At 40.5% G+C, this 24,068-nt stretch overlaps 2 protein-coding genes across 3 annotated transcripts in view; both read left to right on the top strand.

Moving 5' to 3' along the window:
* Positions 1-24,068, top strand: part of LOC128735044 (uncharacterized) — a 291,676-nt gene that overhangs the window by 142,041 nt on the left and 125,567 nt on the right. The gene's annotated exons all lie outside the window — the stretch shown is intronic.
* LOC128736798 (uncharacterized protein K02A2.6-like) lies at positions 2,406-6,738 on the top strand. The gene is made up of 2 exons (XM_053831287.1): positions 2,406-2,681; positions 4,327-6,738. The coding sequence occupies exons 1-2, from the start codon at positions 2,406-2,408 to the stop codon at positions 6,736-6,738; spliced, it is 2,688 nt and encodes an 895-aa protein (XP_053687262.1).

Raw genomic sequence — 24,068 nt, 5'->3', positions numbered from 1 at the left:
CTTGCGGTGAACGGGGTTGCTGCAATCGATAGAACATTTCTGGGTGAACCTCAAACGGACGTCGTCGTCGTCGACGATCGTCGAGGCTGCGAAAGAGCTGAAGAACATGCCGACATTCATTTTTTCATCGGCCATGACTACAGATTGTACTCGAAAAAAAATACAACACACAAAAGTGATCACCAAAAATTCATTTTAAGACGGATATTGTTAAAACTTTTAAACTTTAAATAAACACAGATTAGCTATGTTTTTGCAAAGTTGGTCTATTCAACCTCCTCTTCTAGGCTAAATGCCCGCACCTTGGACTTAACGCTACCGATCAAATCCTGGGCAACACTTGCGCCATATTTCTTACACTCTTCCATCCATTTGTTTCAAAACCTGGTCATTTCACCTTCCCTGTTTTCCGAAGCTTACCTTTTATATTTGCCCAGGCTTTTTCTATTGGCGAAGTTCTGTTGAGTTTACTGGATTCGTCTCCTTCGGTATAAAAACAACATCGTTGGCTTCGTACCACTCTATCGCCGGTTACTGGAGACGCGTAATGGCACAATGCCTGATACGGTCAAAACAGACTGTCACCCTCATGGAACCAGAGGAAGGGCAGCAGGCACTTGCCTCTTCTTCACTTGCACCCACCCGCACCGCACCCACAGATCGTCTGGCACATCAAGTACTTCTTGGCAAATTTGTTCTCCGTTCGGAACATCCAGGTGGAACTTCCCGACGAAAAACTCCAGCTGCTTGGCGTCCGCTTTAATGTACGTCTCGTCGTCCATTACGATACATTTCTGGTGCAGCACTGCCGGTATAGCTTCCTGGTGCGGAATTTGGCCACCGAATTCTGTTTATCGATTCAGTTGGACGCCTTCCTTTGCTTTGACGCCTTCGTCTGCTGGACGAACCAGATCGAAAAATTGACCTTCTTGGCCACGTCCCAAATCGAAAGGTTCCCTCAACTTCCCATCCATGGTCGGGGTCAGTTGTCTTCGCTTTTTTTCCGCTGCCAGCTTGTCATTGGGTCGTCTGGATCTCCTTGAACGATTTTACCACACAGGACACGGTCGAACAGTCGATTTCCGACTGTTTCGCGATCCACCTGTGGGACTAGCCTGGATTTCCCACGACCACGCCCATAATTTTTTGTCAAAGCACTTCTTGGTTCGAAACCATCTCGATTACCAGTTGACAAATTGAGACAAAATTTTACACGTGTAAACATTACACTCTAAACTAGTTTTACCCAAAATTTCATCAACAGGTGAAAACGTGCAATAAAAAGTTATACACAAAGTGTGTAAGTGTTGCATTTTTTTTCGATTACAGTCTTTAAGGTTCCAGCCAACACCTGGTCTTTTATTGATTTTTACGCTACAGAACGAGCTTGTTAGGTAAAAAAGCTGTTCAACTTTTGGACATTTTTCTAGTTTCTTAAAATGCATTCTGCATTGACGAGTGCTATGAGACTCTTCTCAACGTGGACATTATACTCACGACGGGTTGAAAAGAACTATAAATTGGCTGGGCGGAATGATATTGGCGCGGAACGCGGAAGTGGGCCCGGATAAGCTGGTCACTTGTCCTTACCGGCTGAGAATTTGGCATACAGAACAGATACTAGAGGAACGAAAGGATGGGGTTATCTGCCCGATCTACAAGAAAAGCGACCAGCTGGACTTTAGAGAACTACCGTGCGATCACCTTTCTCAAGCCGGCTTCGTTGAAGGACGGTCAATGACGGACCAAATGCTTACGGGAATACAGAGTTTTCACGCACTTCAAAGCTGCATATGATACCATCAGCGACCGCGTTCTGTGTTCTGTGACCAGTGCTGTGTGCGAATTACGAAGTTTATTTAGTTTATCGAGCTCTTTCGAACCCCATAAAGAGTTCCGTCAAGGCCTAGGCACCCGTACAAAGGGTACTCTGTACAAGACACTCATTGGACTGCATGTCTTTTACGTGCATGAAACGTACACATTGTCCGAGGAGGACCTGCGAGTGCTCGGAGTTTTCGAAAGACGATTACTTAGTGTTATGGTAGCTATGCACCCCTCGTGTTTAGCTCTTTGGTTTTAGCTTTAGACCCATATCCTATGTACTTTGAATTTAGTTTTAGATGGTTCATTCCGTATCCGCTTGTAGTAGAGTACAGTCGAATAAAAGAAGGTGGAAAATTTCAAATAGTATTTCTTTTAATAAAACATGGTGTCAGAAGTAAAAGTTTGTTTCTAAAGTGTTTTCGGCGTCATTTGTGATATCGCGGGAAAATTCAGTGTTAAACAAACGAGACTATAGAAGCAAGGACGAAAATTATAACGTGTGAATCGTTAAGTCGCAGTTTGTTGGCGGCCATTTTGTTTTCGTATCCTTGTCACGTGTTTTACGTTGTGCCATAAAGATGGATAATATACAGTTCCAGCAGCTTCTGGATCACCAAACCAGAATGTTTGCTGAATTATGTCGTGGATTGACAACCGCAGTAAATCAATCGAATACCGCTAACGCGTCGGCTAGTCGCCAGCCGTGTGCTGCAAGTGTAACAGTTCCGCAGCCGTCTCCTCTCGCTTTGGAAGGAGACATGCAAGAAAATTTTGACTTTTTCGAAAAAAGCTGGCGAGACTACGCAAAAGCCATTGGTATGGACCGGTGGCCAGCAGCCGACGATCCGCAGAAAGTGAGTTTTCTTCTGTCCGTTATCGGCGAGCCCGCTAGAAAAAAATATTTTAATTTTGAGCTTACTGTGGAGGAGCAATCGAATCTTGAAGCGGCATTGTGTGCTATTAAGCAAAAAGTGGTTACAAAGCGAAACATCATCATAGACCGGCTGGAATATTTCTCAGCAGCTCAGCATCCGAGAGAGTCTATCGATGAGTTTGCTACACGGCTTAAGATTCTAGCCAAAACAGCTAAGCTGGGTGAGTTACAAGCAGAATTCGTTACATTTAAGCTTGTGACTGCCAATAAATGGCCTAGCCTTCGGTCTAAAATGATATCCATGCCTGATATTGATACCACGAAAGCAATTGATATGTGCCGAGCGGAGGAGATAACAACGAAGCATTCCTCTGAGCTAGGTATCTCGACTCCAGATGTGGAGGTAAACAAAGTGCAGAAGACAAAAACAAAACTATTGCGTTGTAAGTTCTGTGGTGACCGTCATGAATTTGCTAAAGGTGTTTGTCCAGCATTCGGAAAGAAGTGTCGTCGTTGTAATGGTAAAAATCATTTCGGAAAAGTTTGCAAGTCGAGTAGGAAGCCACGCAGCCAGAAGCCCCGAAGAGTGAAGAAAGTCGGTGAGGAAAACAGCGAAACTGAAGAATGTTCCTCTACTGATGAATCGGATGCAGATTCAGAACAAGAATATGAGATCGGCAGAATTTTTGACAACAGCGCCAGAGGTGGAGGTGTATCTGCCCAGTTGGATTTGAAAATCGGTAGTACCTGGAAGCCCGTTGTGTGTGAATTAGATACTGGAGCGAACACGAGCCTGATTGGTCATGCATGCTTATCAAAACTTACAGGTAACGCTAGCCCTCCATTATTGCCTTCTCAGTTCCGTTTGCAGAGTTTCGGTGGAAACCCCATCAATGTTTTGGGTCAAGTGAAATTACCTTGTCGCCGAGCGGGAAAGAAGTATACTTTAGTGCTCCAAGTAGTTGACGTTAATCATCGTCCGTTGTTATCCGCAAATGTATGTCGTGTGCTGGGGCTCGTTAAATTTTGTAAGACAGTTTCTCTAACAGAACCCAAATCTGCTAAGTCATCCGACAACTTACTCAATGTATACCGCGTCAAAGCAGAACAGATTGTCGACGCACACAAGGAACTCTTTAACGGCTATGGAAAATTCGCAGGAAAAGTTTCTCTAGAGTGTGACGAAACCATTCCTCCATTGATTCAACAGCCACGTCGGGCCCATCGCTTTGCGAGGTAAGTTAAAAAATGAATTGACCTCTCTCGAAAAGGATGGCATTATTGTCAAGGAACCGCAACACACTGAATGGGTTAGCAACCTTGTTTTGGTTCAACGGGGTAACTCTGAAACGAAAGGCATTCGAATCTGTTTAGATCCTATTCCACTAAATAAGGCGCTCAAAAGGCCCCATTTGCAATTCGTTACTCTTGATGAGATACTCCCTGAACTGGGTGATGCGAAGATATTTTCGACAGTGGATGCCAAGAAGGGCTTTTGGCATGTCGAATTGGACGAAGCCAGCAGTAAGCTGACAACCTTTTGGACCCCCTACGGTCGTTATAGATGGACCCGTCTTCCTTTTGGTATTTCATCTGCCCCTGAAATCTTCCAAATGAAATTACAGGAAGTAATCCAAGGCCTTAAAGGGGTAGAATGTATTGCCGACGATCTCTTGCTATATGGAAAAGGCAGTACATTTGAAGAAGCATTGATCGATCACAATACTAATCTAGAAAACCTGCTATCCAGACTCGAAGAACGGAATGTTAAACTGAACCGTTCCAAACTAAAATTATGCCAGACTTCAGTTGATTTTTACGGTCACGTGCTCACTGATCAGGGATTGAAGCCAGATGAAAGTAAGATTTCTACGATACGAAACTTTCCTACTCCATCGGATCGAAAAGAAGTTCACCGCTTTGTCGGTATGATAAATTATTTGAGTCGTTTCATCCCAAATCTTAGCATGAACATTACAAACTTGCGAAGATTGATTTCTACTTCCGTTCCTTGGCAGTGGACAGAGATAGAGGAAGAGGAATTCAAACGCGTCAAGAATATAGTATCGGACATTGGCACGCTTCGCTACTACAATATGAACTTACCGATTACCATTGAGTGCGATGCCAGTTGTTTCGGTTTGGGAGCTGCTGTTTTTCAAGAAGACGGAGTAATCGGATACGCTTCTCGAACACTAACTGCTACGGAGAAGAATTACGCCCAGATAGAGAAGGAACTGCTTGCCATTTTGTTTGCTTGTGTTCGATTCGATCAATTAATCGTGGGAAACCCTAGAGTTACTATTAAAACCGATCATCGACCTCTTATTAACATTTTCCGGAAGCCTCTACTATTAGCCCCCAGACGACTTCAACATATGCTATTAAATCTTCAAAGATATAGAATATCCTTGGAATATGTGACCGGTAAGAACAACGTTGTAGCTGATGCTCTTTCGAGGGCACCGCTTAACGACAATGCAACTGCAGATGTGTACAAGAAAAGCAACATATACAAAGTCATCGAACAGGTAGGCAGCGTCAGACTAAGTAATTACCTAAGTATTTCGGATACTCGTTTGAGTGAGATAATTCAAGCAACAGCGAAAGACTCGACGATGCAGCTCATCATCGAATTCATCCTAAATGGCTGGCCAACGACGGCCGACCAAGTGCCCGACAGCGTTAAAATATATTTCCGGTACTGTCAGGAGTTGTCGACCCAAGACGGCTTAGTTTTCCGTAACGACAGAATCCTTATACCGCACTCTCTACGCAGAAAACTTATCGATATTTGTCACGCAAGTCACAGTGGAATCGAAGCTACTTTAAAGTTAGCACGCGCGAACTTATTCTGGCCTGGAATGAGTGTTCAAATTAAAGAAGTTGTCCAGTCGTGCACAACATGTGCCAAGTTTGCAGCATCTCAATCAAATCCTCCAATGGTGACTCACAGCATTCCAGTGTACCCGTTCCAATTCGTTTCCATGGATGTTTTCTTCGCGGACTTCGTAAATATCAGAAGAGCATTCCTAGTAACCGTTGATCACTATTCTGATTATTTTGAGGTCGACGTCTTAAAAGATTTGAAGCCAGATTCCGTTATAGCTGCCTGTAAGGAAAACTTCGCTCGTCATGGAAAGCCTCAGGTAATTCTTACAGACAATGGTACTAACTTTGTTTGCCAAAAGATGGTAGAGTTTGCCCGCGAGTGGGACTTTCAGCACCTAACATCTGCTCCTCATCATCAACAAGCGAATGGGAAAGCCGAAGCAGCCGTGAAGATTGCCAAACGTTTGCTGAAAAAGTCACAAGAGTCCGGAATTGATTTCTGGTATGCACTTTTACATTGGCGGAACATACCCAATAAAATAGGTTCCAGTCCAGCGGCTCGTTTATTTTCAAGGTCTACCAGTTGCGGCATTCCAACTTCTGCAAAGAATCTTTTTCCGAAAGTTGTCGAAGGTGTTCCGGGTGCTATTGAAGCAAACCGAAAGAAAATTAAGTTTCACTACGATAAAGTAACTAAGACTCTACCTAATCTTCAAGTCGGCTCTCCAGTATATGTTCAGTTGAATCCAGAAACTTCGAAACAGTGGACTCCTGGCACAATTTTGAATCGCTTGAGTGAACGCTCTTTCCAGGTAGAAGTAGATGGTGCTGGTTATCGTCGCAGTGCTGTTCACATCAAGCCTCGCAAGGATCTTGCCTCGTTACCAACAGCTGGACCTGGACACAATCGCAATCCTGTCTTGATGCTCCCAGAGGACGAAAATTTTCCCGATAGAAATATTGAAGCTGTTCCGAACAACGCAGTTATTGAAAATGGTTTTCTTGCGTCAAATCAATCAACGTTTGCTGCGATTGATAAGTCGTCGTCGTCGTCAACGGTGCCTGTCGAATCGTCCGTTACAACACCTCGTGCTTCGCAACCAAAAGAGAAACGTGTTTCATCGGCTCCTAGACCAGTTGATCGCCCGAGAAGAGAAATTCGTCTTCCGAATAGACTTAAGGATTACCATGTAAATTTAAGTTAAGTTTTCTTTTCTTTAAAGTAAGGAGGATGTTATGGTAGCTATGCACCCCTCGTGTTTAGCTCTTTGGTTTTAGCTTTAGACCCATATCCTATGTACTTTGAATTTAGTTTTAGATGGTTCATTCCGTATCCGCTTGTAGTAGAGTACAGTCGAATAAAAGAAGGTGGAAAATTTCAAATAGTATTTCTTTTAATAAAACACTTAGAACGATCTTTGCTGGTGCACGGGTGAACGCAGTTTTATGGCTAACCCGGTATCCCAAAGATGGCTATAGCTGGACAGATACGGTGAGCGGAGCATGTTGCAAGAATGCCGGACAATTACGCTACGAGTCAGGCCAGATTTGTTGATGTTGACTAGGAATTAATTAGAAAATGCGTTACACTGTTACAAGGGATGTTATTCAGTTTCAATTCATTAATATTCAAGGTTAAAAGCTTTCCATCAAATTATTGATAAAAAGTACAAATAATGAAACTTTGAAATTGATCGTCATGATGAATCAAAACCCATTTCACTGATTTTGAGGCCAGTTTCAAAACAAATTGGAAATTGGCAAATTGGCAATTGAAGGTGGAGAGTCGGGCCTCGATAGATACAGAAAATAACATTATTAATGACTAATACCTATTGACGGACAAGCGTTAAAAATGATAATTCTAACCTAGAAATCGCACAGCGAAACCCAAGTAAGTAGGTAAGTAGTATTAAAACTAAATCAAAAAGCTCACCGTTCCAGTTTCCTCAATATTTCTCAACGACGCGATCAATTTCAGGTTTTCCCATTTCGCAAAATAAGCAATTGAACGCAATTGCAATAAATACTCATTAACCACCAGTAAACGTGTTTATCCTCTTGTTAGACGATTATCGCTGCACGATTAAACAATTTTACGTCCGTTTCTCGCCGGAATGTGAATTACCAAATCGCACACACTCCACTGGACCACTCTGCCGCTGACCGCCACCGCGCCACTGACCGACAAACTGACTGTTAATTTTCTATGATTGGATTAATTTCTCACACATGCTTGTTCACAACCGATCGCTGATACCTCCACCTTACCAACCAATCTACCTGCCCGGGAATGAAATAAAATAACCTTTGATGGCTTACATTGATGGATCTGAAGATACCGCCCAGAACGGAACTCGATTGTAAACGTTCATTTTTCATTTCCGCCGGCAGAAGCTTTTACACCCGGAGAGCTTAAAACTAGAACAAATAACCACGCCGGTAACGGGAATGCATTGCTGAAAGTAGTTGCATACAGATCTATTGCATGTTGGCATTATTGTGGCTTCTGCATTCGTGTGTATCGCAAACATAAATGTTTGAACGATTACGAGTGCCCACCATGATGATGATGATGGCACGCTGGAAAGTCCAATTTGTTAGCAAAACGACCGGTTCCCCGGTCCCACCGAATGATTCGGACGCTGTTCGCGCGGGTGACCGACGACCGACGGAGGAGCAAACTGACGGTTAATGATGTTGTAATAAGCTCACCAGATCTGTCGGAGTGACTTGGCTAAATGACCGCTAGCTAGCGGTCGGTGGTCCACGATGATGAGCATATGACAGCTGCCTGCTCGCTGTGCTGCTGGTCGGTCGCTTTCGATCTCATTCGTGCGGCTAACGTTGGCGACAGAACACTTGTCATCGTCGTCGTCGTCGACTGGACTGGACTGGCGGAAGATGACCGATGGCGATAGGAGGGACTGCGTGGGGTGTAAGTTGTTATTATTAATTGCTTTCTGGTGTGCAATGGTCATTGCTGGGATAGCAAAGGAAGGGGAAAGTGCAATGTGAGGTTATGTGGCTGCAAAAGTCACCCACTCCTTAGGAGGGCATGGTTGAGACTTTCCAGCTGTTAGGACAAGTTCGCATTGGAGTCATGGGACGACAGAATTCAATTTATCATTCCCCGGAGAGATCGGAAAGTAAACTGGCCGGGGAGGGTTCGAATGGAAATGTGTCATATTGGTTTCCCCATTCGAAGTGGAAGCGGTTTGTAAGAGTCCTTCCAAAATATATGATAAGTTGTCGCCATTAATCATGAAGCATTAGAACCTTAATTGAGATGAAGAATCAAGTCAACTTTTGATGAAGTTAACCTAATGCACTGCGACATCGTTTTGTATATGCAAAAACGGAAGAATTTCCAGCTAAATTTTGGACCCGGATCAATCAATCCGAGCTACGGCCGGTAGTTGTCTAATGTAGCATTCGATTGCCAGCTCGAGATTCATCGATCAATTTTTATTGAACAAAAAAAAGTCGTGATATTTGCCGTGATTAGTTTCGGTGAATGGAGCTGGCTCCGCTTGGCCGTGGTAAACAAAACAAAACAAAAAAAAAAACGGCAATCCATGGACACGACTCCCTGCGGCCAGGGATTACACCGGCTGTCGGTAGTAGTCATTAAGGGGGCCGGTCGGTTGCGGAACTGAGCCCGGTACGCTGGATGGAACCAGCCGAATGTGAGAATCTGTTGACATTTCGATCGTACCGGTTATTAACTTGTTTACAGGTTAATCGAAAATGTGCGGTACGCCGCGTTTAGATTCACAGTGCCGATGCAAGCACCAAGCAGGGGTCTAACTGTGGCAGTTTCTGCACTTGGTATGTCGTTCAATGTGGCCTTCGCTGAGCGTCAAATTTGATGACAATCGTTGGAGCTGAAAATCTTGTTCGGTTTGTTCTTGTTTATGATCTTAAAATTACCATTGCCTTTTCTACCGAAACCCAGGTTTCATATTGAAAGCACTATTTCAAGAATGTAGTTCATATCCTACCATCGCCTTAGACACGGTCACAAAATAGAATTAATAACCAACATTGGCGTGCCCAGGCTGCAGCACACTCCCCATTTTCTCTATAAAATTTATGGAAAACAAAATAATTTCTGTAATTCAGAAGTCTGCAGGTTTCACTTTGATTGATAAGTAAGTAAATTCATTGTATAAAAATAGTTTTAGCTTTAAGTTCAGTCAAAAATCAAAATTCAAGTTCTAGTTTCAAGTCCGATTTCGAACACAATTTCAAGTGCAATTTTAATCCAATTTATATCAAACTTGAATGCAGTTTCAGTTCCTTCTTTAAATTTAATCTCAAGTCTAATTTCATGTCCATTGCCAAGCCTAGTATCAAGTCCAATTGCAAGTCCGACTTCAAACTTAGTTTCAAGTCCAATTTAAACCCAATTTAAGGTCTTTTTCTAATTCCCGTCGTAATAAGGAAAGCCATTCTAATTTTCATCATTTGCTGGATGGATTTAGTGAATACTCCAAAAGTTCTTGTACTGGTTTGACTAAAACACACTTACCTTCCGATCCGTGAACTTTGAAATCACTGAAAAGCGACTATTAAAGCATATTATTGAAATTACGCATCTGACTTCATTACTAAAATTCGTCGTACCGTTTAAAAACCGGCCAACAATATTTTTCATCGTCCGAACTAAAAATCACAACAATGTTTACGAAGCTAACGCGCATGTATTTGTGTAGGACGGCATGACAAATGTTATTCTACAAAATTTCTGTAGGTCAGGCAAGTTTTTCTGGCTGTAAAATAACGACAATGCCTTGCGTGAGTTATTTTCATTTACGAATGACGGAAATTAAAACGATTAGTCGACATTGTCTTCTTCGTCGCACGAAAAAACGTAGGAAATTTGGCTGGTAGGACTTCTTTAATGATAAAAAGCATTTAAATAGATCTCAGCTCACTTTGATTGATTGCGTATGATAGACAACTAACTAAAATATTAGGGAATAACTAGTTTTGCATTGTGTGTCATAAAAATGGTGATATTTTTAATAATTTGTGTTGGATAGGACGGGAATAGGCAATTACGACGATGTAGCAACATACCCTATATTAATTATTTATATAATTTTAAGTAGAATTATGATTTAAGGGCTAGGGTAAAATCCCAAAGGAAAAGTTCGGAAAATTATGTTCTGTCACATGAATTTTTTTTTAAAGTTCAAAACGTGACAGAATGGGAGCGAAAACTGGATATCAAATAAGAAAAAAAAAGTGAAAAGAAGAAAACGGGAAAAAATACGCGGAACGAGGCAAAAAAGAGGAAACTAGGCAGAAAAAGAGGGAAAATGGAAAAGTTAAAAGGCAAAACGTTAAAAAAGCGAGGAAAACGGGACAGGAAATGAGGACAAACTGGATAGCAAAAGAGTAAAGACGGGACAAAAAAGCAGAAAATGGGAATTGCAAAGAAGGAAAAGAGAAGGAGTAAATATAGGAACAAGAAAATGAAGATACGGGAACAGGCAAAGAGGAAGAACGAGTCAGAAAAGAAAAAAGGAAGCAGAAAAAAAGTAACGGAAAAAACACATTCTGTTGACAGAAAAGGAGGAAAAGCAGAACATAGAAGGACGGCATATATGAAAATGAAAATCTGGATAAAAAGGGTGTTAAAACGATCAAAACGGAGGCCAAAAGCAAAAGAAAAGATGAAATGGGACAGGAAATCACAAAAAAACAGAAATAAGGGAACATGAGTTTGAGAACGAGTAAGAAAAAGACAGAGAAACCGGAAACAAAAAAAAGCAAAAGAAACAAAACAGAATCGAGACAAACAGAAGGAAAACGGGACAAAAAAAAGAAAAATTAACGCGACAGAAAAGGTGAGAAAGAGAGAGGAAACAGGAACAGGAAATGAGAGATGCAAAAGAAGAATAAAAAACTGACAAAGGAAACGATAACAACGGAGAAAAAGGTCAAATGGCACATAAAAGCAGATAATTGAGACGAAAACGGGAAGGAACAGAAAAAATAAAAAAAGGAACAACTGTCCAAAAGAAAGAAGGAAAGAAGGATGAAAAAAAAACGAAAAACAGGAGATAACAAAGGAATCTTGGAAGGTAAAATGGAAAAAAGTTGTCAAAAACAGACAAAAAAACGAAATACACACTTAAAAAAAGTACCAAGTTCGGTAAAATTTACCGAACTTTGAACAGCCGAACGTTCGGTAAATTTTTTTTATGATACCAAACATTAATAACGATCCGTAAACGTCGATTGGCACCATCGAATTTTTTACCGAATGTTCCGCTGTTCAGAGTTCGGTAAAATTTTACCGAACTTTTTAAGTGTGTACGGCACACACGAAGACGAAAAACGAGATAGAAAGGAAGTGAAAATGTCATAAAAACGAAAACTAGAAAAAGAGTGGAGAAAAGACCAAAAACGAGAAAAAATATAATAAAAAACGTGTGTAAACCAAGACAAAAGAGGAGAACAGGAAGAGCAAAACAAACAGAGTTGAACAATGGAAAACGAGAACAACAAAGAGCAAAAACGGGACAGAAAAGAAAGGAAATAGTAAGAAAAAAAATAAAATGGAGGACAAACGGGATAAATCGGTAAGGAAAAATACTTGAACGTGGACTAAAAAAAAAGATAGAATTGGAGTTTTAAGAGATCAAAGAAAAAATAAAGAAAAGAAAAACGGGTCTGGAAATAAGGAAAAACGAAACAAAAAGAAAAAACAATAGTAAAATAAGGCAAAAAATGGACCAGGACCAGGACGTACAAAAAATGGACCAGACCAGGACGTAATAAAATGGAAAGAAAAAATCCGATAGAGGACAAAAAAGGGAAACTGAATAGAAAGCAAAAGAAGCTGAAAGGAAAAAGTGCGAAAGAGAAAAAAGAAAATCGTTAGAAGATAATCGGAAAAAAGGTCGAAAGGTATATAAGAAGCAAAATGGACCAAAGAAATAGGTAAAGAGGGAAAAAACGCAAAACGGGAGAATAAAAAGGAAATCCGAGAATAACGAGAAAAAAGGAGTAGAGAACAGAATAAATGTGACAGAAAAGAAGGAAAAACGGGGCACCAAAATAAAAAAAAATGGCACAGACGAAGAGAATTCGAGAAGGAACAAAGATAAAAAGAAATAGAAAAAGATAGTGAAAAAGAAACACGATACGAAACGTTAACCGGTATACAAAAGGATAAAAATGGGACGAAAAACGAATGGAACCGAGAGAAGAAAAAATATAAGCAAAACAGGAAAAACAGCCCAAAGCAAAAAACAGAGGGGTGAGAAAAAGATGGAAAACAGAAAATAACAAAGGAAAAGCCGAGAGCAAAAGAAAAAAAATTAACGAAAAACAGGATAAGGCAAACAGCATACACGTAAACGAAAAACGCGAAGGAAAGGAGATAAAAAAGTCGAATTGTAGGAAAAAGGGAAGAGGTGGAACGCGGAAAATGGGAAAGAAAAGGAGTCTTAAGTGAAAAAAGACCAAAAAAATGATAACGAACGAAACAGTAAAAAAGGAAAAACTGGTTTGAAAACGACGAAAAACGAAACAGAAAAGCACTGAATAGGGCGAAAAATGGAACGGTGGGCAGAAAAAGGGGAAAACGTGAGATAAAAGGAGAAAATACGAGACAAAAAAGGAAAACTGAACAAAAACAAAAGAAACCAAAACAACCAAAGAAGAGTAGAGCAAGAGAAACAATAAACCGATAGAAGAAAATGGGAAAATAATGGGTCATACCGATGGAACAAAATTACACTGGGACAGGAAAACGGAACAGAAAAAGAAATAAAGAAAAACACGAAAAACGAACCAAGGAAATAGGCAAAAAGAGAAAAAGTCGGAAAGCGAGAGATACAAAGCGAAAATCGGAGAGCAAATCGAAAAGGATAAACCAAAAACAGAATGAACGTGACAGAAAAGAAGGAAAAAACGGGGCATCAAAAACGGAAAAAAGGCACACAAAGATGAAAACCGAAAAGAGAAAGAGATAAAAAAATTCGACGAATACTAACGGAACAGAAAAAGGAGCTAAACGAGTCAAAAAAGACTAGACTTAGCAGAAAAGGAAGAAGAATGGAAGAGAAAAAACGAAAAAATAGAAAATAGAAGGAAAACGTTAAAGAAAAACGAGGAAAAATGAGGACAAATAGAATGGCAACATAAACGGTAAAAAATGAAACAACTAGAGAAAAACAAGAGGACCAATTATTATGAAATTCGGAGGAAAATCAGGACAGAATGGAACGACAAATGGGACAGGGAAAGAAGATAAACGGAATACAGAAAGAGGAAACCGTGTGCAGAAAAAAGAAAAAAAAAACGTGAGAGAAAAAAGGAGGAAAACGAGACGAAGACGACAGACAAGATGGAGCGAAAAAACAAAACCGATAGATAATACGAAGAAAACGGAAAAAAGTGATCAAACAGAGAAAGATGAGTCAACAGGAGAAAGAAAAAAGGAACAACGGCCCAAAGAAAGAAGGCAAGAAGGATGAGAAAAAAAAGAAAAAAAAAGATAACAAAGGAACTTGGAAGGTAAAATGGAAAATTTTTTTCAAAAACAGGCAAAAAAGAAATACGACACACACGAAAATGAAAAACGAGAAAGAAAGGAAGTGAAAATGTCATAAAAAACTAAAACTGGAAAAAGAGTGGAGAAAAGACCAAAAACGACAAATAATATAATAAACGTGTGAAAAACGAGACAAAAGAAGGATAGAAAAAGAGCAAAATGAAAAGAGCAGAAAAATTGAAAACGAGAACAACAAAGAGCAAAAACGGAACAGAAAATACAGAAAATGGTAAGCAAAAAATGAAAATGGAGGACAAACGGGATAAATTGGTATGGAAAAATACGTGAACGTAGACTAGAAAAGATATAGTAGAATTGGAGTTTTAAGAGATCGGAGAAAAAATAAAGAAAAGAAAAACGGTAAAAGACTGTAGGTAAAGAGGGAGAAAAAGGAGAAAAAAGGAGAACAGAATAAATGTGACAGAAAAGAAGGGAAAATAAGAAAAAATGGCACAGACGAAGAAAATTCGAGAAGGAACGAAGATTAAAAAAAAATAAAAGTAGATAGTGAAAATGAAACACGAAACGAAACGTTAAACGGTATACAAAAGGAGAAATATGGAACAGAAAGAAGCTAAAATATAAGAAAAATAGGAAAAACGGCCCAAAGAAAAAAAAACAGAGGGGTGAGAAAAAGGTGAAAAACAGGAAATAACAAAGGAAAATCCGAGAGCAAAAGAACAAAAATTAACGAAAAACATGATAAGGAAAACGGCACACACGAAAATGAAAAACGCGAAGGAAAGGAGATAAAAAAGTCGAATTCTACTGTGTTAAGAATTACGACAGTAATGGCTCAAAGAGAGAACATTCAAGCAAAACACTTAAACAATTCACTAAAGCAGGTAGGGTCGTGTAGGGGCGTGATTAAGCACTCATTAGGATTACCAAGTCTCCAAAATTCAAAAGCCAACCGGCACTGACTTCTTAAAAAAGGTGTCAACTTTCTGTTCTCGCGATCAAAATCATTTATTGTTTCAATGGCTTTCGACTAAGTAGTGAAAAACAATACTACAAAAGCATATAAAAATTTGGCTGTATTGGATCTTCCACTGTTATAGACTTTTATTGTCTTATTTTACTTGCTCATTCTTCTTCGTGGCTGAATTGAAGATTAAAATTTTAAACCAGTTAATTTTGATCCACTCTATTCATTCGTGACGGTAAAAAAGCGAACAACATAAGCACTCATTATTGCATGAAAACGAAAGAGCACTGAACTATATTTTTTAAGTTTGTCTCGTGGCTGTAGAAAAATTGCCACTTCTTTGATCACTGAGTTTTTTCGTTCAATGCTGCTAACGCAACTCTAGATAACTGAACTCATCATCGACTTCAATTACCCATATATCGAAACGGAATTGATCGGAATAAATAACTTGAATGGGTGAGAACAAAAAACAATCTGCTGAAAATCGAATTGACATTTAATTTTAAATTTTGAATACAGTTACAATTGTTTTAGCTTTAACCCAAAGGAAAATTATGAATTTTAACGACACCTAAAACTTCATCAGTGAAAGTACATTTGGGGTTTGAAGAAGAACGTTAAAATTTGAATTGTTTTGCTCCGGTGCGGTAACAAAAAAGGCGATACCAGCACGGTCACCCAGAATAGAAACAAGAACACACATTTTGTTTTCGAAAATGGGAATTAAATTTGGCAAAGTTTGATTCTAACGAACTATGCTGGCTTCTAAACATTCAAGTTTCCGGCGGAAAATAAGCTCAATGTTAATTAGTACATCACTTAAACCAACCCACCTTGGATGTGATGACATCAATTTGCTGCGTGCCTACTCGAATAATGTCATTAATTATAGAATAATATGAATATTATTCTCCAACTGAAGACCGCAATAATAAAACCCACGTTGTTATTGTCCTGATTGCTTGTTGTTGATCGAATCGACTGATTATACCTCAACAAGTGTTCTGTGCTACAATCGAAACGATCTCGAAAATCGAACGCAGCAGACGCAAACCCAAGAACCACCCATCAAAGCCACCGCTCGGTGCAGCAGCAGCAGCTGCTGCTACTGCTGAAGAGTAGAACTAAGTAGAACCGGCCTAAATCCGAACAAGAGCACTTCAAGTCTCAACTCGGGAATCACTTATCAACCTGTTTCAATGCGACCTTAATTAATATATAATTCAAGGTAATTTGTTTAATGAAATTCACTTCTAGACTTCGACTCTAGTAGAATGGTTTCACGTTGTATTCTGGGTGGTTCTTCCGTACTTGTTGTTACTTCTTCAAATCGTTTCGTTTATTCCTTTTTTCTTCGGCTAGAGCAAAAAAAAAAGCCATCCGGCCGGCCACCCGCAGTCGGTCCCTCAAGACGCGCGTCATGTTCGAATTGAATCGAATGGTCGCACATTTACAGTAGATTTTTTTTTATTGAAAAGCCATTGAAGCTCGCTGGGAATTGATTTCCACTCGGACGAACCCACACGTCCTCGCTCGTCGGTTCAGGTTCGGTTCAGTCGGTTCGGTTCGTCGTCTGGCTGTTTGGCTGTTATCTGTTTGTGTGGATTGCAGGGAACCTGCCGGCCGGGCGCACTACTGACTGGTACTGGTACGTAGTAGGTACCGTGTAAGCAGCCAACAGCTTGTTCACAGAAGCGCGACCAGAGGCGGACGAAGAAAACTAATTTCCAAACTCCATTAGATCGTGACTGGAACTGCGCTATTAGAAAAAATTGTTTTGCAATAATTGAAAAAGAAAAGGAAAAAAACACGGGCGCAAAGTCGGTGCTTCTTTGGCTTCGAATGGTAACCGACTGAAAACGGTAGCTGCCGGCAGCTGGACAGCAGCAGCGGCGGTAATTTTCACAATTTAGGATCAACTGTCGTAGGACTATATTATGAACAACTTTAACAGTTTTTCGCGTGTGAATGGCACTCTATTTTGGTCATTATTACGGTGTTAGTCTGGCACTTTGTTGTGACGAAATGATGCCTTGTTAAGTTTGCTAAATAGTAGTCCGATTGTTGGTTATCTCTGGCGTGGGATACCTGACTTTTCAGAAGAATGTTTTGGACTGAAAAAGAAACGAGTAATCGTAGGATGGCGAATCTATTGCTACTTAACTCAAAAATACCGGCCGATTCGGTTGAAAACTGCGGTGCTTCGGGACTTCGGGGGCAATCGGATTTACAATCAAAGTTGAAACAGGACTAGAAATTAGACTAAAATTGGAATTGAATTCGACTTGAAATTGAGGTTAAAATCGGACATGAAATTACACTTGAAGTTGAACTTGATATTGGACATTAAATTGGATTTGAAATTGGACTAATTGGAATTTGAAGTTTTGCGTTAGTATAACATTAGATTAGATTATTCTCTCACACGTTTTATCTCTTTTCTGTTCCATTTTTTACTCATTTGCAGTCTCGTTTTCCCATTTTTATTCTATTTTGTCTCTTTCTCTTTTCTGTTTTCTCGGCTTTTGCTTACATTTCTTCTTTTTCTTTCAGTTTCCTACTTTTCGTTCGTTTTCTCGTTTTCGTTCTATTTTTCTCTGTCCCGTGTTTTCTGTTTCATTGATCCACTTTTCTTCGTTTCCTGTTCCATTTTTTCTAATTTCTAGTCCTGTTCCCCGTCTTGTTTTTCACTATTTTTCCCTGTTTTCCGTCGTTTCTCATGCTTTTGTTCAGTTCCAGTTTTCGACTTTTTTTAAATCTTTTTATCTCATTTTACTTATCATTTTTTGTCTTCTTCTTTTACCTCTTTTTGATGCTTCGTTTGTTATTTTTTATCACGTTTATTCTATTTTTGATTCTCTTTTCCCGATTGCTGTCCGGTTTTGTTTTTATATCTCCTGTTTTTCGTTTTCTACTCTTCCCCTCTTCACTCTTTTCTTTGGTCCGTATTTTCCTATTTTTTGTTTCTTCTTTCTTTCTCTGTTTGATAACTTTTTCCCGTTTTCTTCGTTTCCTCTATCGGTTTGGTTTTTACTCTCCATTTTCTCTGTCGTCTTCGTCTCGTTTTCCTCCTTTTTTTCTCTCACGTTTTTTTTTTCTTTTTTTCAGCAAACGGTTTTCTCTTTCTGCATTCCGTTTATCTTCTTGCCCTGTCCCGTTTGTCGCACCATTCAGTCTTGATTTTCCTCCGAATTTCATAAGAATTGGTCCTCTTGTTTTTCTCTTTAACAAGTAGTCGTTGTGGCGAAATACGTATCTGTCGTGAATATAATATTTTCTTCGTTTTTAATTTTTAGGTTTCGTATTCTACTAAGTCGCTCCAAAAACTTCAGTTAACCTAGCTCGTTTTTACTCCCGAGACGACGAAACTGTACAGGTACTTGTGACTTACAAGGCACTGCCTTGTTAGCGTGTTAGCCGCGATTCTTAGCGCGTATCTTCGGGTTAAAGGCTCCGTGCCTATGGGATAGACCAACCTCGTGTTTTAGTCTTGACCTTAAAATGCGGTCAGACATATGAATCAATATTTTTTGAAACGGTAGTTCTTTTACACTTGATGAAGACACGGTGGAAGAAAGTAATGAAATTTTAGAGACGGAGAAAGAGCGTAAAACTAGTTGCAGCAAAAACAAAAGCTGGAAGATCGCATATTGCAGGAGGAACGTGCAATGCTTCAACGAGAGTTGCCCGAAGTGAAAACCTACAAAGATAGACACAGGAAGATGCTTGACGAGTTCACTGCGACAAAGAAAGCTGTTGCGGAAGTTGCTTTTGGTTGCGTGAGCAGAAGAAACTGTATCTTTCTTCGAATAGAAAGTCAAAATTTTGCTGAGGAAGCAGATCAGTGGGGGGCATCCGTACCCGTTACGGAAAGGCAGGCAGCCGGCCCGTCTAGACAAAGTTAAATGAAAAGTGTCACGAGTTTGCGGGTAAGCGAAGAAGGGAATGAAGACGACGGTTCATCCGACGCAGCTAGGGAATATGAAACTAAAGATGTCTTGCGCGATTCGAATGCGGAGAAGCGCGTGGGAAGTTTTAGCTGTCTCGAAAGGAACAAGAAGTGCTTTCTCGTCTATTAGCAGGTAAGCAACAAAAGTAGCTGTCATCGATCAAGCAGTGGCTACCGCAAAATAAGCAACCGTCTAGAAGGAAGCGAACTACGTATTCCAAGGGGCAGATAGCGGCTAGACAAGCCGTGTGGTTTCTCAAATTTGGACAACCTGAAACGACTTCAAGACAGTTTGCAAGGAAGCCGATCGGAATTCTTCCAGAATCCATTTCAGACGTCATTGATGGCCTCGGTCATCTCTTCGGAAAATCCAAAAAGCTTCTGTAGATGCTGTTGCTGGATGTACGCAATGCTCAAACCTCCCGAGCCGATCGTCTGGAATCCAGTCGTCAGTTTGGGATCACGATGCAGCAAATTTTTGATCATCTTGAAGCTACCCACCTGTCAGATCACCTCAACAATCCGATGAAAAAACAGTTCGTTCATGTTTATAGTTTCATAAAAAACAGATTTCGAAAGATTCGAAAGTTCTCAAGCCATTCTGGACCTATAAACGAACAGATCATAAATTACGTTTTTGTGATGATTTTAGCATTTAGTAGTTTTACCTGTGATAAGCTACGGGTCGGAAGAGCCTCGCATCATAATCGGCTTAGATAATTTACACATATTCGCTCCATTGGAAACTCGTGTAGGGATTAGGGAAACCTGGACAACAGATCGGTGTGAAGTCGAATCTAGGGTGATCAATTCACGGATCGAAAAACCTTGTTGCCGATGATTGAGCAAATCCGAAGTCCTGAGAGTTACTTCGAGATGCTGAAAGGCGCTTATGGGTGCACGACGTGCTTCTGAGTGATGGTGTAAAGAACAGCCCGGTGTGTGTTGGTGACTAGCTGAGCGGAAGTGGTTCCGCTGAAGGTGGTATCCGTTCTAAGACTACAGCTGCAAGCAACTGTGCTAAGATGTGCCAGGATGGCTTCTGCTGTACCAGACGGTCTAGTCGTTGTAGATCAAGCTGTAGATCTCTTGGATGGACTCGACGACTGTGATCTCGTGGATCAAATCAGATCATCGCAAGTACAATGAGTTCGTGGGCCTTCGTATTGTCAAAATGATTTCCTGTGCAAATCTGTCGGAGTGGCGGTGGGTTTCGACGAGTATAAATGTTGCAGACCAGTTTACGAAGTCTACGAAAGACTCTGAAGCAGGTTCGACGAGTACTTGGTTCACTGAGTCGATATTTCTATATTGCCAAAAGCAGACTAACCGAACCAGAAGCTTTCACGTCCAGATATGGATGAAGAGCTGAGAACGTATCTGCACGTTCGCGATGTGTAGCTTCCCACTCCAGTGATAGACGTCACATTAATATCTAAGTGGATGGTCCTAGTGAGGATGATGACGTGCGTGTTCCAGTTCATATCAAACAGCAAGAGAAGGTTGAAGGGTCTACCGTTAGAGACGCTTAAACCGACGGAAAAGCAAACACGAATCTTTTTTTCAAACTACAACCCAACGTCTCGTACACCATTAAAGCAGAACAAGTTTGAGTAGACGGAGATCTGGTTCTGCATGCAAGTTGACGTTTGAAGAATAATTGAAAATCCTGTTGAAAAACTCAGATCTTCCTACCGGGAAGAGTGGTTGGAGGTTGAAAAATCTAGTTTGTTGTACAACTTAACTTGCTAATCGATTTTTACGTGCTTGGTAGTTTGTTCTTTTCACCTCGAAATAGCGCACTTGCTTACTGAGCGCACAGTCTTGTTTGATGGCCTGATCACTCGTTTCAGATTTCAGATAATGGAACGAATCTGGGAGCAAATAAGGATTTGGTGGACCAAGTATGAATGAAGATTGCCCGCGAGAAATAAATTTGATCAAATGAAATCCTTCAGCTTCGCCCCATACGGGGGAACTCTGGGAAAGACTCGTATTCACGATGCAGTAGTTATGCTGTGTTGTATTTGATACGATCAAGTCGATGTTATTTATAATGAGCTATTGAAACCGAACGAAACCATCACCTTTGAACGAAATAGAATTAAATTGACGCCGTTGAGCTGAGTACTGTAAGAAAAGTACGAGCAGAGGCACGAACAAGTAATTCTACAGCATGACAACGCTCGGTCTCACGAGGCACGGTAAAATCTGCTTGGAAACATACAAGTGGGAAGTCTTATCCCATCCATCATATTAGCTAGATATTGAGCCATCCGATTGTTGCTTACGCCGTTGGATGGCACATGGTCTGGCTGATCAGCAGTTCCACTCGTATGAAGTTATAAAAAACCCGACCTAATCCACCTGGCGGTAAAAGAAAACCTGATTATACCATCAATATATGTTATTTGATGAGAAATCGTCAAGTTGTCGGAACATGAATAAACTATTTACTAACACTGTGTATCGTATTTAATTGATGCAATAGGACACCATATGAACCATTGTGGTAGTAAAATCAAAATTTCTCACTTATTTATGTTTACCTACCTGAAAAACAATTTGAGGTACAGTTACTCTGTTATACTTAATTTTCATGATTTCTGCCTAATTTTAATAAAAAACAAATATTCCCTAAACTTCTCCATAGCATCTTACTACCAACCATTCGAGAGCCCTAAAAACCTAAGGCCCTATAAAGGTACATTTATAGGACTTTATGAAAAACCCTGTTTGCGACATTTCAGTTCGAAAAAAATAAATTTCGCAACATGAACGCAATAAATAACAACAATGTTTACTAACTATTTATTGGTTCAGGTGTCAAACGTTGTATTGCGATTAACGATAAACACAAAAGAAACTGAGATGCATGAGAGAGTAAGGGTGTTGTGTTCAGTAAATTTATTGTCGCGTGAAATTCAGCTGCTACGGAAATGCAAACCATGCGCTACGAAGTAACGACATCTGTTGTATTCAGCAGGGAAACATTGATAGTTTCAAGCATACTCTCACGCATGGCGCATGATGAGACACTTGCGCCAACTTCTGTTATTTATTATCAGTAGTTAATAGAAGTAGTGTCCTATTGAGCTGAGCCGACGGCCACAATACGAGCAGAAACACGAAAAACGTGATCATACAGCATGACAACGTTCGGCCTCACGTAGCCAAATCAGTTAAAATCTATTTAGAAACACTATTTAGAAAGTGGGAAGTTTTACCTCAGCCGCGATATTCGCCGGATATTGTACCTTTCGATTGTTACTAGCTGCGTTTGCTCTTATGAAGAAATAAAAAAATGGTTTGATTCGTGGACAGTCTCAAAAGACTAACACTTTTACTGTAACGGGATTGGTGCTCTGCCAGAAAGATGAAAACAGAGAAGTAGCTAGCGTTGGGCTATATTTTGAATGTTTCATTTGTAACCAATTTTACATAATTATGTTATTATACTAGGACTTTGAAATTCCGACGTTTGCGTGATTCCTAATTGCCTAGTAATAGTTTGAAGCAACATATTCGATCACACAAAATAAACATATTAGCTTTCACACAAATCGAAGAAGGTCGATTCTTATCTATTCGCGAATCCACATGATATGCTTCCGAACAACCACAGTCATCATGCTCTTGTTTCATTCAGTAAATTCTAAACAGCCATATCCTACCAATTCACTGAACACACGACATTTGTCTTTGTTCAAACATAAGAGACAGATAAAGGTCAACAGGACGCCATTATTTCAAAACTACTCAACCCGCTTCCTTGTGTGTGCCCATTCAAATGCCAACCGCATAATATAATCATTCAACGGATAGCAATTTTTTTACATCATTCAAGGCCATCCTATCGTAAAGCAAGCCAAACCGGCTAACGGGCTGTTTGCCACCATATCGCATCGTCCCAACTATGTCAGGCTTATAACGGTTGGTTGACCTGCCAAGCGCGTCACCTTTTCACTCAACGTCCGAAATCTTCTATTCATCTAAACATTTTATGAACTCCTCTAATTTAAATAATTGTCCCCAGCGAAGCTGGACTATGCCAGCCCCTGTAACACAATTGCGTTTTACCATAAACGTACTTCAGCGGCCGGCTCTTGACTAGCGCCCGCGCATTATGCTCGTACTGTGCTTGCACCTGCGGCCGGAAAGACATAAAACCCAAGCCAGCCTTAATGCTGCGGATTTCGGGGCTGGTTGATGACCCCTTCAAGTGCACAACGCCGTCCGGTGGCGGTGACGTTTCGCGCCGCACCACTGCACCGCACCGCCGGTTCGCACTAAGGCTCGCTTAGAAGTACGACAAACTTGTTCCCAACAAGTTCATGCCACTCTTTCGGGGTATGCCAAAAATTATGCCGCCTCAGTCAGACACACGGCAAACCGCGCGCTGCGGCTCGTTTCGCCGTGTTTCGGAACATAAATAAAGGTACCAACCAACCAACGCAAAGCAATGCACAGAGCCGAGAGAGATAGAGAGCCACGAACGTGCGGTTTAGTTTATGACCATTTTGGTGCTGTCATTTACGGACAGACTTCACGGTTTTTGCTCTTTGCAGAAGATGCAGTCATCGTCGTCGCCGGGTAGCGGCAGCAGGAAATAAGTGCGCGGAAATGCAAATGGGAACTTAATTTAGCATATCTGTGCTATTGTTGGTTGTTGTTTTTTATCGATCATAAAAAAGTCGAATTTTCTGTCGGATAGAAATACTTTTATTACATGTACATGTACAGCAATTCATGTTCCATCGAATAAGTAAAAATTAATTCATTAATTTTCTCCCTCATTATCATACTACTAACCTTCCTCCTAAGAATTGCACATCATGGTTCCCTTCGCTTTTAGCGAATCTGAAAAAAAACAACGGACCCGCATGCGGGTCCCACCAAGACAGTCAGTGGTGCTGAAGTCAAATCAATTTTATTGGCTTTCACCAATTTCTGATGCCGCAGCCGTACTCATTTAGTTCCACCGTTTAGCGAAAATTGCGCCACCTTCTCCTGTCGTTGGTTCTTTTCGACAGTACAATTTGCAAATTAGAAATCTACATTCTCTCAGTCCTTTGCTCCA

The sequence above is a fragment of the Sabethes cyaneus genome, chromosome 2, assembly GCF_943734655.1.
Source record: "Sabethes cyaneus chromosome 2, idSabCyanKW18_F2, whole genome shotgun sequence".
Classification (NCBI taxonomy): Eukaryota; Metazoa; Arthropoda; class Insecta; order Diptera; family Culicidae; genus Sabethes; species Sabethes cyaneus.
Note: the sequence above shows the minus strand (reverse complement) of the source record. Positions and strands in the feature narration are given on the sequence as shown.